The following is a 14,840-nucleotide window of genomic DNA, read 5'->3' on the forward strand; positions in this document are numbered from 1 at the left end:
TCTTTTTTTTTTTATATAAATCGCTTGCTTAATTAGTAATTCATATTGAAAATTACTGATTGAGATAATAGCTTTAAAATATACCTAGTTTGGTATATATGCTTTTAAAGTGTATTAGACTCTAACAAGCAAACTTAAATCAGTCACTGTACGGGAGGAGAGAGAGAGAGAGAGTAGAATGACGTACCCAGTACCCTTCCGGCTAATCTACTTATTTATTTAGAAGCTAATATTAACTATTTGTAGATTCCCTTTGGCTATGCTGGCTCGGACGTTAATCGGTTCATCTGTCACCACCCGTGATTAGTTTTACTTTATTTTTTATTTTTTTTATCTTGATTCTTTTCTATGACGCAAATGAAACGAGCTAAACATGTATATGTATATGTATATATATGTTAAGCCATTAAACTATATTTTGGTCAAACCGTTGGAAAAAAGGAAGAAATTAAAACATAAGATTTTAGCAGCCAGAGAACGTTGAATGGACTAGGAGAAGGTTACACCTCCAGCCCACCGGATACGTCCAATAATTTCCTACCATTTTCACCCTCAGCTTTCACATAAATTCCCTAATTTATCCTCACCTGAAGCGCTGCCTTTTGGGGGATTTGCAGCCGCGAGTGCTGTGTGCTCATAGTGAAGTAACGGACATTATATTCTGCTGCTCTACTAATAATAAACACGAACCAACTTCCAGTTGCTCTCGTGGAATCCGTGAGCTTGGAGACGCTTCTCCCGTTAATCTCTCAGCGAGAAGAAGATTTTGTTTTCTGTTTTGCAAAGGTGATCGAGCATTATTCTGGAATCGCTATTGTTTGATTTTTTTTTTTTTAATTTTTTTTTATAGGTAGTGTGCTTCTAAAGGTGCAATTGTTGTTACGGATTTATGCTTTTATTGTTCTCTTCTTGGATCGATTCTTAGATGTCAATCCTTTGCACTCTTTTTGCATCTTGATTGGTTCATCTGAAGGGTGAAATGGAGCAGGTTCTTTCAAATTTTTCTGGCTTAGAATGGATTTTTTTTTTCCTTTTTTTTGGGATTAGATAAAGGCGCTTCTTGCATAAAATTGTGAATGGCTTCTTAATATATTTTTACAATTTTTTTTTTCATCTGAATTTATTTATTTTTATTCGTTCAGTCTTGCGAATATGATTGATCCTGGCCAACCCGCATCTCTGACATGGCAAAGGAAGATCGATGATGATGAGATAAAGAGATTACCATTTACTCTGAGCATGACTGATATGCTTCATCTGGTAAGTGTTTAACTTTATGTTGGCTTTAATATAGATGATGAAAGAATTTTTTATGAAAAATTAATTGTTCTTTGTGCTTAGTTGTTTGTTTAAATTAACATTGGATCATGGTTACTATTTCGTTTGAGCTTACTGTCATCATCTCACCTAATATGATTGTTTTGTCTGAAGGTTTTTGCTTGTATCATCTTATCAACAATATCAATGTATGTATTTGCATGAATAATCATAGTTGATAATTGAGGAGATGGATGGATTTCCGGTCTGAATTCAGTATTTCAATTATGCATGTTGCCTGCTTCTAAGTGCGTTTGTGCAAAGAGATGTACTTTACAAATTGCCTCTGCATTTCTACTGAACATTTAACAACTTTCCCCTGCTTCCAAATGCAATCGTGCAAAGAATTGTAGATGGATTGCTGAGAAATGCCATTGTAACATATCAAAAACTAGACTGTTGAAGTCCTAATTGAAGAAAAACTACATGTACCTATACTTAATTCTCCACCTCTTCAGATTATCTAATCTGATTACCTGGACTTTTGTAGGCTCCATTGTTTTTTCAATTATGCTGGTCACACGTTGAAGAAATTGCGAAAGGACGGGTAAGTTGTTCTCTATGTGCAATTGACATATATGTTACCCTAATTTGGCATCTAATTGAAGCTCTTGGAGGAACTGACACTATATTATTCCTTAATTATTTGCTTATTTCTAAAATATTTCCCTTTTTTTTTTTTTTTTTCCAAAGGCTTCATTTTATGACCCTTTCAGAAAGTGGGCGGATGCATCTTCTCACGGAGTTCCCCTCGGTGGCGTTGGGTAGGACCTTCACCACTGAACCCATTAATGTGAAGTCCTAGTTCTTGAAAAATGATAGTTCACTGATCATTACCATGATTCTGTTTTTCTCTAATGGAATCATTATCTCATTTTTCTTTTAACACTGTTACCTTTCAGGAAGTCAACATTTTCTTTTTTACGTTACCGTTCTTTATGAATAGTGATTCAGGCTTGGAGAGTAGGTCACTTGGTGGAGGGTTGGAGAGTAGCATAATTAAATGGAATCAATTCCTCATGTTTATTTCCAATCTATCTAATTATGATTTGTGGATACCTTCTTGACGCTTTGTGCCTAGGACCTGTAGTTAGGGTGCTAAAGCTATATCGTGACATGTTTATTGTGCAACTCTCCATTTCCTTTAAGAAAATTTCAGTTGTATTATCGCAAATGGACACTTAGTAACATTCATGATTCTTTATGTTTAAAGTTTCTGACCATATATTCGCCATGGTTGCAACTCAAACTTACAGTGCAGGAAGTATAGGAAGAAGCTACAAAGGTTATTTTCAACATTTGCAACTATTCCCTGGTGTATGTGAAGAAAATCCTATTCTAGCAAATCAATTCTCTGTAAGTTAGTGCTCTTTTTTTTAAAAAAGTTTTAAATATGAGAATCATAACTAACTGTAGTTGTTTCTCTCTTTTCTGCAACCTAGTATTGTGATGTTTCAAATCTAACTTAGTAGATGCCAAGCAATCACTATCTCATTCATATTATCATGTATTGTTCTTGAACTACATCTTAAATTGAATCTTTAATTGAACGTCATAATTTCATTTAGGTCTTCATATCACGTTCTAATGGTAGAAAGATTTCTAGTGTGCTGTCCCCTTCAAGCACAGGCATGCCCACGTAAGAAATGTTTTAACTTTTAAAGCTGACCTTTAATGTTATACTTCCTTTATCTTATTCCTGAACTAGTCCAGAAACCTAAACTTGATCTTCCAATGTGCAGAGGAAGTACCAATTCTGGTATAGAAGCTTGGGACTGGAATCTTAGAGGACAGAATTGCACATACCATGCTTTGTACCCGAGGTCCTGGACAGTCTATGATGGTAATTGTAATGAAGTACTTAATATTTTATACTCAGAAGACGAGCCGACTACCTATATTTCTTATAATCATCAATGTAGGTGAACCTGACCCAGAAATCAAAATAACTTGCCGTCAGATATCACCATTTATTCCCCACAACTATAAAGAGAGCAGTTTCCCTGTTGCAGTATTTACTTTCACGGTATTAAGCATGATTATCAGAAGTTTGTTTTTTTCTTCAGTATGCTTTCTTGAATTGTCTTTACTAAACTATATGAATATCCAGATATGCAATTCCGGGAGTACTCCTGCAGATGTGACTTTGTTGTTTACATGGGCGGTAAGTCTAGTATCAAAATTAATTATTCTAGTATTTGAAATTTACCTGAATGTCAATATTTTCATTTTACTTTGCTTATTTCGTCAATATTTTTTTTTTTGCAAAATGCCCAATCTCTGATTATCAAATGCAATGATTCTGAGGGAGAACTTATTTTCTTATCATGCAGAACTCAGTAGGTGGGAAATCTGAATTTACTGGAAATCATTTCAATTCCAAAATGAAGTAAGGATGCTAACTGATATCATATATGTGTAATCCGTTCTAATATCAAGAGTTTATGGAAGCCAGCAATATAAGATTACAAGCCTTTCCAAGGCCTGAGTTATATCCTTGTGTTATTTTCACCAGAGAACATGATGGCGTGCATGGAGTACTTCTTCATCACAGGTATTTATATTCTTAATTGCACAATTTATCATTACCTAAATTAGAATGTTGATTCACAAATAAGCATTTGTCATTCCGTATTACTTTATTTGAGATGTGTCTCCACAAATGTAGAGCTGCAAATAAGCAGACACCAGTCACATTTGCAATAGCAGCTCAAGAGACAGCCGAAGTGCAAGTTTCAGAATGTCCTTACTTTGTGATAAAGGGTGATTCCAAAGGATTGACAGCAAGAGATATGTGGAATGAAGTTAAACAGGTTGGATCAGTTTATTAGTTTTTGTTCGCAGCTCATTCTTAGGCATACTCGGGATGTAAGTGAGTCTAATATTAGAATTTAATTAGGCTAGAAAAGGCATCAGACCTGTGATAACTAAAATATTTCTATCTTGGTTTCCCAAGCATACAGTTCATTGTAACGATAAGCAATATGCCTTTATTTGTTACAGTTTTTATATCTATTTTCAATATTCCAATTAGGCGTGCTCCTTTTGTGCTTAAAAGTTAAAACATATTCTTCCATGTAAATGTGTTTCATAAATTTATTCTATGCACATATATGTGGATTACGTGTTTTGAGGTATACCTAATCTAACAGCATGGATCCTTCTCCCATCTCGACTGCAACAAAGCATTGATGCCATCAGATCCAGGATCGTCCATTGGAGCAGCTGTTGCAGCTTTAGTGACAGTACCATCTCAAGAAACCCGTACCGTGACATTTTCATTGTCATGGGCAAATCCAGAAGTGGAGTTTTCAAGTGGAAAAACTTATCACAGGTGAGCTCGTCACTTATTAAGATAATGCAGCATTGAAAAACATTAATCCCTATGAGTTTGCTCATGAAAATATATAACAGGAGGTATACCCAATTTTATGGCACTGATGGAGCCACAGGGGCAGCAAATCTTGCTCATGATGCTATCATTGGTAAGATTTTGGTAATACATCAATATAAAAGTAATGACCTTCCTATCATGACAATATGAAATGTACGCAACTATGCATCTTTTGCTAATAGAAAATTTGCATATAACATCCTGTCTTTTAACCAAATTATAATTTACACCCTGTATTTTCATTATTTATAAATTGAGTCTTATAATTTGATGAATATGTACAGAATACATTATGCTACTAAATTTGTTAGTTAAACTTAACCAAACCTCTAGGTTAAATTAACTCTATTAAAAAAATTATGAAAATACCTTCAACTAAGTCATACTAAGACTATTTTAGTCATTTTAAAAATAAAATATCTCTACTTAACGGAATATTCTAACAGTTTTAGTTTAAATCTAACTCAAAGTATTTTCTACACATATTCACTAAATCATAGAGTTTGATTTATAAATAATGAAAATGTGTAAATAATAATTTTGTTAAAAATAGGATGTTATATGCAAATTTCCCCTTGTTAAATTCTGTGATAACCTTTCTTTCTTTCTTTTTATTGTAGATTTTGTGATGACTTACAAGACATTAAGAATCTAATATGACTTTCAGAGACTAGCAGTAATATTAGCTAGGCTTCTGTCTTGCTAGATGGTTATCCAATCATAAAGATATTAGAAGTAAGGATTAACAAGGGTCTGATTAGGTTTGAACTTGAGACTGAAAACATTCTAGCTCTAACACCATATTAGATAGTCAATTGATTCAAAAGCTTATGTTCTGAAGTATTTGACAAACAATATAAATCATGCTTTAACACTCTGTAATTGTAATGATTAAAAATATCAGAATGATTTCAGGCCACTACCACCAAGAGATAGAGAACATCAATAATCTCACTGCTTCTGTTGTGTGTTTAAAATGGTCTAGTAGTTGCTTGGGCTTATGACTTGGTTTGTTTCAAATCATAACAGTGACAGTTCAAAGGTTTTTTTTTTTTTTTTTGGGTATAACCCAATCTAATTGATCTTCCAACCTTATTTGAAGTTGTTAATCTTGTAAGTTGGAACTTCATTGTGATTTGGATTCCTTTATTTATTACTTGAACTAGAACATGGCCACTGGGAGTCCCAAATTGAAGATTGGCAAAGACAAATTTTGCATGATAAGAGATGTCCTGAATGGTATGTTCATCACTCTAGATTTACCCACATCAACTATGTGGTTAACTAAGATGATTTATCTCTATTATTGACACTTTCTGAGATTCTATGTAGGTACCCAATAACACTCTTTAATGAGCTCTACTATCTTAATGCTGGAGGTGCAATTTGGACAGGTAAGTTTGAGTTTTTGAAATTTCGAATTCTATGTTGTGTAAATGATTTTTGTCTCAGTATCTGCCGACGTAAATAAGATTTATTCTTTATAGATGGGTTGCCTCCAATACAGAGTTTGACTGCGATTGAAACTAGGAGATTTTCTGTGGATACCAATTCAGACTGTAAAGACCTGAATGGTATTGTCCCAACGAGCAATACAGCCTCTGATATCCTTAAGAGCATGACATCAATTAGTGAGAAGTTGCAGTCTCCTTTGGCATCAAATGCCGCATTTGGTCCATCTTTGCTTCAAGAAGGAGAGGAGAACATTGGTCAGTTTCTCTATCTTGAAGGAGTGGAGTATCCCATGTGGAACACCTACGACGTACATTTTTACTCATCGTTTGCGATATTAAATCTATTCCCCAAACTTGAACTTAGCATACAAAGAGACTTTGCTTCAGCAGTAATGATGCATGATCCTGAGAGGAGGCGTTTGATTGATGGCACATATGTTCCCAGGAAGATTCTTGGTGCTGTTCCCCACGATCTTGGACAAAATGACCCGTGGTTTGAAGTGAATGCTTACAACCTTCATGGCACAGATAGATGGAAGGACTTGAATCCTAAATTTGTTTTACAAGTTTACAGAGATGTCATGGCAACGGGAAACAAGTCCTTTGCGAAGGCTGTTTGGCCTTCTGTCTATATGGCAATGGCTTACATGGATCAGTTTGATAAGGATAAAGATGGCATGATTGAAAATGAAGGTTTCCCTGATCAGACTTACGACATATGGTCAGTCAGTGGTGTAAGTGCATACACAGGAGGACTCTGGGTGGCTGCTTTACAAGCTGCTTCAGCCATGGCACGTCTAGTTGGCGATAAAGCTTCTGAAGATGATTTCTGGGACAGATATCAGAAGGCAAAACAAGTGTATGGAAAACTGTGGAATGGGTCCTACTTTTTATATGATAACAGCAGTAGTGATCTTAGTTCATCAATCCAAGCTGACCAATTGGCTGGACAATGGTATGAACTGATTGACTCTATTCATCTTTCCTTCCATTTATCTTAACTTGCTGACGAATTTAGACATCAAAGGGAAAATGAACTGTAGAATTAATGAACTCTGTTAAAGTTTCTCTTGTTACATTCTCACTCCTTGCTTCTCAGGTATGCTAGAGCATGTGGGCTTGAACCGATTGTTGATAAGGAGAAAGCGTGCACTGCATTTGAAAAAATTTATCAGTTCAATGTCTTGAAGGTGAAGGATGGCAAGGTGGGAGCGATTAATGGAATGAGACCAGACGGGACAGTTGAAACTTCAGTACTTCAGGCAAGAGAGGTATGGCCGGGTGTGACTTATGCTGTTGCAGCTGCTATGATCCAAGAAGGCATGATAGAAACAGCATTTAGAACTGCACAGGGCAATTATGAAGTTGTATGGTCTAAAGAAGGTTGGGGGTAAGTTTTCTGTAACACCTCTTGTGATGCTTATTTTGTCTGAGATTTTGAAGGTATTGCTCATTTGCCCATGCCCAAGCAAGGTATGCCAGCCAAGTTTGATGTCATTAGGATTAAGACAAAGTCTAGCCTAGAACAGCACAAAATATGATTGTTTCGATCAACTTTTTTTATGAGTATTTCCTGATAATCCTTGAACTTCTAAACCTCCACTAAGTACCCATTTTAAACGTTACAAGCTTGATGTCACAGAAACACACGAGGACTTCAAATTTGTAGGCTGAGATTAATTTTCGGATTGCATTAAATGACTTCCACAGCTCATGCATCAAGACGTCATACAAATACATAGCATGAGGCAGCAAACAAGTCCACACAGCTAAATTGCTAATCATGCACCTCGTATATATGTAACTGATAACTTTGATTTCCCTGAAGTGAAACATATAATACCTTTGATGCTTCCAAAGAATGAATGCCAGCCAAACATGGTATCATCAACTGTTACATGTCTGTTCATTAATGCACATACAAGAGAAAATTAGAATAGGCGATTTCTCATTTCTTCATAGAGAGTCAATGTAGATCGCATCAAATGACATTAATTTTTGAGTTAATTAATCTGCTATGATCCTCCTAAGACTTCTAACTCCAATGACTACAATCTAATGTGCGTGTATATTCCAATTCATGTGTATGCATAACATCTTCACATATGGTTCCTCCTGTAAGTAATAAAGTCCAAATCAGATTCCAAATTTCCAACTCATGTGTGCAATTTGACAGGTTTTCTTTTCAAACGCCTGAAGCATGGAATACACAAGGTGAGTACAGGTCTCTGCAGTACATGCGACCTCTCGCTATATGGGCGATGCAGTGGGCATTATCTCCGCCGGAGCTCTTCAAGGATCTGAGAACAGATGCCGATAAAGATAGTCCTTTGTACCAAGCGGAATTCTCCAAAGTTGCAAGTTTACTAAAGTTGCCAGAGAAAAAGATTTCTAAAAGCATTCTTGGCGTAGTTGTCGATATTGCTCGTCAGAAGATATGGCCACAATAATAATCTGGTAGCACTTCAATTCAGTGAGCAATCTAATTTGTGAACTGAGAAATTCTAGATAACCTTTGCTCATAAGATATTCAGAATGATCTTACAATGTAAAACAGTATAGTTATCTTATATATTCAAATAATTATCTTCTGAGGCTAAGTTATATCAGGTAGAGAGCGCATCCATGAAGGCGAAGAGCCGATTTGAACTCCAGGGTTGGTTGATGAATTTGTTGATAAATTGAGATCAACTGCAGGTAAAAGAAATACTTCAAAACTGCAATGCCTCTGTAATATATCCAACTAACTAACAAGAATGTTTGAGCTGCTATCAATGAGAGCAGGGCCCCTCTACAAGGGCATACACAGTGAGAGTAAGCCCAAAAGTGGCAAGAATCCCCTTTGGGAACTTTGCAACGTTGGGCTACTACTAAATTATAATTCTCTTGTGAATTACCTCTCCAACAGTTTTATACACTTGATAAGTTCTGAGGTCGAACGTAGCACTAGTCGGATGCATCAAATTCTAAAATGAGTTTAATGGAAAAGTAGAGAGATGTATCTGTCTTCTGGCATTGAAGCTTATGAAGATAAAAAGGAAAAACGAAAATAAAATAAAAGAATTAAAAAGAGAGGAAGAAGCAAGCTTATGAAGAATGACATATCTAAAAGGGAACTAGAAATATTAATGATCTCAGATTAGACAAAACCTTAAAACAAGTCTAAGATATAACAAAGGGTCCGGATAACAACAAAACGAATTCCTGGCACAAAAGTGACTCCTCCATTCAGTCCGTAAAGATGGCCTATAATTTGGCTCTATCTATACTTGCCACTGCCCACCATAACCAGGCTGCGGAGACACACCCTTCGCATAGGCAACAGGTGCACTCCCTGGGAGACTGCCATAGCCTGCCTGCTGCTGTGTTGGCTGTTCATAGCCTGTTGGATTTGATGGTGGTTGCGTATACCCTGCCTGTCCGTATCCAGCCTGGGTTGGTGCCGCAGGAGCTGAACCATAGCCTGAGGCCGGAGCAGTATTTCCATAACCTTGATCAGCTGGCCCTCCTTGGTACCCATAGTTCACATTGTTAGGAGCAGTCTGATCGCCATAGGCCGGTTGGCTTGGATACTGGGCATAACCACCTGATTGAGTGCTTTGTTGAGCATATGCAGGCCCTGCTGGTGCACCTTGAGCATACCCGGGAGCAACTTGTCCACCATGCTGTGAATAACCGGCTGCTGCGGGTTGACCATATCCATCAACACTTCCTGGTGTTGGCCCATAGTTTTGACCATAAGCAGGAGCTGGCTGTGATGGAGCACTCGAGCCATATGGATATGATTGCTGCCCTGGCACACCTGAACCATAGGATGAAGGTGCTGATCCTTGATACATTGCATCCCCAGGCTGAGCAGCTCTAGGAGGTCCATAAGATTGCTGCCCTCCACCATAAGCAGGCTTGCCATATGGATCTTGCTGTTGCGGGTAGCCGGACTGTAACCCAGGCTGAGAGCTCACGGGTTGTTGTCCATAGTACTGCTGGTTTGGCACCTGACTGTCATACTTTGGCTCATCATACCCATGCCCATAGCCCTGTTGAGTAGGGGCAGACTGTGGATATGGATTTGGTTGTCCATAACCTGGACCTTGTGATTGCCCATAGTTGTAGTTCACTGGAGCGGCAGCAGGAGCAGGTGCAATGTTGGAAGACTGGGTGTCAAATGACTGGCCTCCCTGTTTGTAGTAATCATAACCACCAGGATGTTGATGGGTCTGGAGTGGAGCACCAGGTCTATGATCCCAGCTTCCGCTCATTCCGCTTCTTGAAGGTTGCTGTGGGTAATTACCATAGGGTTGAGAAGGATGTGGCATGTTCTTAGGCGGATACATACCTCTTTGTTGGTAATCATAACCCATATTTGTTTGCAACGGAGGTTGAGGGCGTGCTCCCCATTGGGGTGCCATGCTGGGCCCACGAGGGCGGAAAGCTTGCTGGCCATATCCACCTGAGTGCGTCACTGATCTTGATGGAACCTAATAAAGCAAATAATAAATAAGGCATGCATGCAAATGGAGAAATTTGACAGACATTGTTATTCAAGTTTGTCATTCAAGCATATAAAATAAGGGAAATGAAATGTAGAATCAATATAACGAGATACCAAATACATAGGAGCCTGTTGTTAGTAAAGAAAATTAACAAAATAAAAAAAAAGTGAATCAGCTTGTAGCATAATACCTAAAACAAGTATATATCAAGATACAAGAGAATTAGAAGATGCACCAGATATGATTTTGTAATAACACACAAGATAACGGACCTATGTTTGTACAGCATTGAAAGAAATTTATAATGGAGCCAAGTTCCTATTTCATTTTTTTTTAATTTATAAAAACAGTTGGCACCTTGAGAATACAAATTAAGAATATCATGTCACAGCAACCTGCAGTCATCATATAGTCCCATATAAATTATAATGACAGCACAAAAAATAGAGCAAGCAAATCAATATCTGTATCTACAGACAACATTAAAAAGGAGTTCCAAAATATAGAGAGTAACCACAAATAGAATCAAATGAACATCAGGAGCTATACAATCTAAGGTTACTTAAGTGTAATTCCAAATATCTACATGTATCAAAGTCAGCTCTGTAGTCAAAAGAAAAGAGATATAGACATACTCCATTACTTCCTCCTCAACAACATGCAATTGTTCCTGAAAACATGGCATCAAGCCGAAACTACTACCACATTTTGCTTCAAATTTCAATACTTCATCATGGTTTCCAAATGAACTGCCATGGATAGGACTGTTATACCATTCAATATTAGATCATGATTGTGACTGGGGTTCACACATTGTAGAATTCAGTACTGGACAAGATACAATTGACAGCAATTAGAGGATATGTGAAGGATATTCTACATATTTTTGGGCATTCATTAGGCATCATGTGATGATGAAATAAATCTCATGCAGGTAATTGCCGAACCAAAGACTTCATCATAGTGATGCACTACTAAAGACATGACATAGGCATGATAAATCGGCCACTGAATAATTACTTAGTCATCACCATACTCTTGTTGATTACAAATTGTCATTCTCTGAGTCTTAAAGCAGCCTTACCAACTACAGGAATCCTGCAAAGGCAGGGGATAAAGCCTGATACCCCTCTTCTGTAGATGAAAGTGGGGGATGGAGAATGTCGATCCCATGATCAAGTCTAGCTGTATCTGCATTATGAAACCCAACGAATTCCAAAATGGCACCTTCAGCACAAATATATCATGGAAACTGGCAGCAAGTGAGTTGCTCATGGATCATGCAAGAATAGGTCAAGCCTTCTCAGAATAGAAAAATGGTGTCAACAATATAAACACTGATATCCCATGGCAATCATGCAAAACCAGTTTCTTAGATGGAATCATGTCATAGTGAACACTACTGCATACCACCTCAATATCGAACTTCATCAAGTATGTCACTACACTTATGTCCACAGAACCAAGTACGTGACATTCTAACCAAGAGCTTGCTAAGCAAAATGTCAATTACTAATAATAACTACAATAACCCGATGAAAATAATTGGTGCAACATGCTACCTAAACAAAAGTTGTATATCAATGACCTAGCAAGGAGATAAACCGTGAAGTTGCATTCACTATAGGAAAGCTGAATTTTGTGATCATCAATTTGAAGTTCCATGCAAGTCTGTATCCCATTAAATTACTTGAGTCGAGACACTCATTATCATTCTTAATCATATTAAAAATTTGCAGGAACCTCCATACTTGCAGAGTAAACGGCATTATTCACTGACAAAGAAGCCAGCTAGAGCTCCTTTTAACTTACATAACAATTATACATTTATACCCTTTTTAACGAACTCAGGCAAATAATGTAATTCACCTGCATATCAGTGTTACATAAGGAAAGTATTTATGAAAAGATGTCCACAATAAATAGTAAAGTAGCACGTTTCATGCTAATTTAAATAACTTTTTCTCATTCCCAAACGTAACTATCAAAGCTGCAAAAGAAATAGACAACTTAGTTTCAAGCCTGACCAATGGACAGGATATATATTTTACTCTGCGTAGATGCTGATTTTCTCATACAACAAAAAGCAAACTTTCTAAGTAGGATTACACTCTAGAAAAGAAATTACTAACTATAAGTACCTGACTGATAACTTCTTTGATCATTTCTTTTGCGGCGTCTATCTGCTTCTTATTTCCAGTAACGCGTACAGTTCTTTCCTTCGGTACCTCACCCTCAGGAAGATGTTGAGGTATCAGCTATATGAGACAGACCAGATTTTAGTGTTTAAGAAAGTACACTATGAACTCACATGTCAACAGTAGTATTTCACCTGAATTCTAGCACCGGATCTAGTTTGAAGGTTCTTAATTGTTTCACCACCCTTTCCAATAACTAATCCGACCTACAAACACATTTAAAAATGAATAGAGTTAAGACACACAGAATATATCAATTTAAGAAAGCCAAAATAAATTATAATTAACATAAAACTTACCTTCTCATTTGGGACTTGTATCTCAGTCTGCTCAGCACCAGATTGTACAGTACCAAAACCCCTTGCTACAAGAGCAGGGGAACCTCCTGCATCAGCCTGGAAAAATAAAATGTCATAAAACTAGATCAAACCTCTCATTAAATATGTGAATGTATATGGGTTGAGTTTGTTCAGAAAGCATACAGTAAAAGTTACTAATTTCACCAAATTTTACCTCAGCTATGACATCCCTAATTAGCTGCTCAGCCTTGTTAATACTTTCAAGAGACCCTATCAGTTCAACAGGTCGGGTTGAAGAATTTGGATCAGCTTCCCCATCCCTTGTGATCTGGATTTTAGCACCTGAATTGATCTGCAAGAACTTGATTGTATCCCCAGCTTTACCAATTAAAACACCAACCTGTACAAGAAGCCTTCTATCATAGGTGATAAAAAGTGAATTTTACTACCAGGAAGAAGCATCAGAGGAGAACGCTACAAATTAACAATTTGAGCATATCATGAATTAACATATTAAATAGTTGTCTTTATTCTTGCTTCCAGTAGAGAATTACCACAATCCGAAGAGTTTCTTCGCATAAAGAAAAAGCTTAATGACATCATGGAGTTAAGTCCTCAACCCTGCCAAAGCTTACTCGTCTTTCATATTCTATCTCATTCTACTATTCGTTCTATGATTTATATCAACACAACCAGAATACTGCACCTTATTATTAGGTACTTCAATTTTACGAGAGGACGCTGTTGATGCAAGACCATAACTGTCTGATTGTCCTGCAGTAGAAACACTGCCTTCTTGCGCATCTTCTGCGGTAGACTTTGGAAGATCACCCTCAGAGGTAGGCTGCATACTCTCTATTGCCTCACGCTGCCCATTCTCCACAGGTGGAGCTTCCAAATTCTGAACCTCATGACTTTTATCAACATCTGAGATGCAAAAAAGAAGAGAACAAGACTATGAAATACAACATCCATGATGGTTTCCAAATGATCATAAGAACCAGCAGGATAATACTCAATTAGAATATCTCAGGATTGAACATATCTTTGATCGACAAGATTCAAATAGCTGGTGATTAGTAAGTGCTCAAAGCGGGACTCTTATCTCGAGTATCTGAACTAAGTTAAACGAACCCTAGGTAGAATCCATCATAGGAAAGCAAATGAGGCAGATACATACCTAATCCATCGATCTCCCCATCCACCCGTTGCCGCTTAACATCACCCTCCGGCTTCACTTCTTCATCCCCCTCCTCCGTCTTCTCCACCGGAGCCGCCCCGCCATTACCCGCGTTCTCCAAATCCTCCAGCTTCCTTTTATGATCCAGAACGGCATCTTGGACCCGATCTGCCTCCGGCGTCTCCACGGGAACTTCTTCCAGCTCTCCTCCTCCTAGAGCCTCGGTTCCCTCGCCGACCGCTGCCTCCTCCGGCGGCGTGACTTCCTCCACCGCCTGCTCCGCAGATGCGGCTTCGGGTTCCGACTTTGCAGAGATCTCGGTGGTTGCTGCGTCGGATTCCGCCATGGCGCAGGGTTTTCGCTAGAATAGTGAGTGAGCTGCGATTGGGTGCGGTGCGCGCTGGAGAAAAAGGGAAGATTAGGGTTTGGCAGTGGGAGAAGATTCTTGAGTGGATTTTTATATCGGAGGCCAGAAATGGGCTACCAATAGTCTTATGGGCTTCAA

At 37.8% G+C, this 14,840-nt stretch overlaps 2 protein-coding genes across 2 annotated transcripts; one reads left to right on the forward strand and one right to left on the reverse strand.

Annotated features, from left to right (window-relative positions):
- The first annotated feature begins 597 nt into the window (after positions 1-597).
- LOC140775088 (uncharacterized) lies at positions 598-8,765 on the forward strand. Its single transcript, XM_073118343.1, has 19 exons — positions 598-786; positions 1,143-1,260; positions 1,808-1,864; positions 2,011-2,081; positions 2,574-2,673; positions 2,886-2,956; positions 3,060-3,160; positions 3,240-3,343; positions 3,428-3,481; positions 3,651-3,706; positions 3,833-3,871; positions 3,986-4,130; positions 4,470-4,651; positions 4,732-4,802; positions 5,878-5,950; positions 6,044-6,105; positions 6,199-7,120; positions 7,265-7,555; positions 8,342-8,765. The coding sequence occupies exons 2-19, from the start codon at positions 1,153-1,155 to the stop codon at positions 8,613-8,615; spliced, it is 2,781 nt and encodes a 926-aa protein (XP_072974444.1). The 5' UTR covers positions 598-786; positions 1,143-1,152; the 3' UTR covers positions 8,616-8,765.
- Positions 8,766-9,267: 502 nt separating this feature from the next.
- LOC140773057 (uncharacterized) lies at positions 9,268-14,759 on the reverse strand. The gene is made up of 7 exons (XM_073115399.1): positions 14,336-14,759; positions 13,862-14,082; positions 13,370-13,555; positions 13,156-13,251; positions 12,991-13,062; positions 12,800-12,916; positions 9,268-10,643 (listed from the first exon to the last, which is right to left on the reverse strand). The coding sequence occupies exons 1-7, from the start codon at positions 14,679-14,681 to the stop codon at positions 9,429-9,431; spliced, it is 2,253 nt and encodes a 750-aa protein (XP_072971500.1). The 5' UTR covers positions 14,682-14,759; the 3' UTR covers positions 9,268-9,428.
- Between the last annotated feature and the right edge of the window lie 81 nt (positions 14,760-14,840).

The sequence above is a fragment of the Typha angustifolia genome, chromosome 13, assembly GCF_048772165.1.
Source record: "Typha angustifolia cultivar Huaian chromosome 13, ASM4877216v1, whole genome shotgun sequence".
Classification (NCBI taxonomy): domain Eukaryota; kingdom Viridiplantae; phylum Streptophyta; class Magnoliopsida; order Poales; family Typhaceae; genus Typha; species Typha angustifolia.

Excerpts from the sequence above, each read along its gene's own strand:
- LOC140773057 (XM_073115399.1), bottom strand. The coding sequence starts at position 14,681 with ATGGCGGAATCCGACGCAGCAACCACCGAGATCTCTGCAAAGTCGGAA. Across the intron at positions 13,252-13,369 it reads TTAGGGATGTCATAGCTGAG|GCTGATGCAGGAGGTTCCCC; the intron begins GTAAAATTTGGT and ends TTATTTTTCCAG. Across the intron at positions 13,063-13,155 it reads TACAAGTCCCAAATGAGAAG|GTCGGATTAGTTATTGGAAA; the intron begins GTAAGTTTTATG and ends ATGTGTTTGTAG.
- LOC140775088 (XM_073118343.1), top strand. The coding sequence starts at position 1,153 with ATGATTGATCCTGGCCAACCCGCATCTCTGACATGGCAAAGGAAGATC. Across the intron at positions 2,674-2,885 it reads TTCTAGCAAATCAATTCTCT|GTCTTCATATCACGTTCTAA; the intron begins GTAAGTTAGTGC and ends AATTTCATTTAG. Across the intron at positions 4,131-4,469 it reads TGTGGAATGAAGTTAAACAG|CATGGATCCTTCTCCCATCT; the intron begins GTTGGATCAGTT and ends CTAATCTAACAG.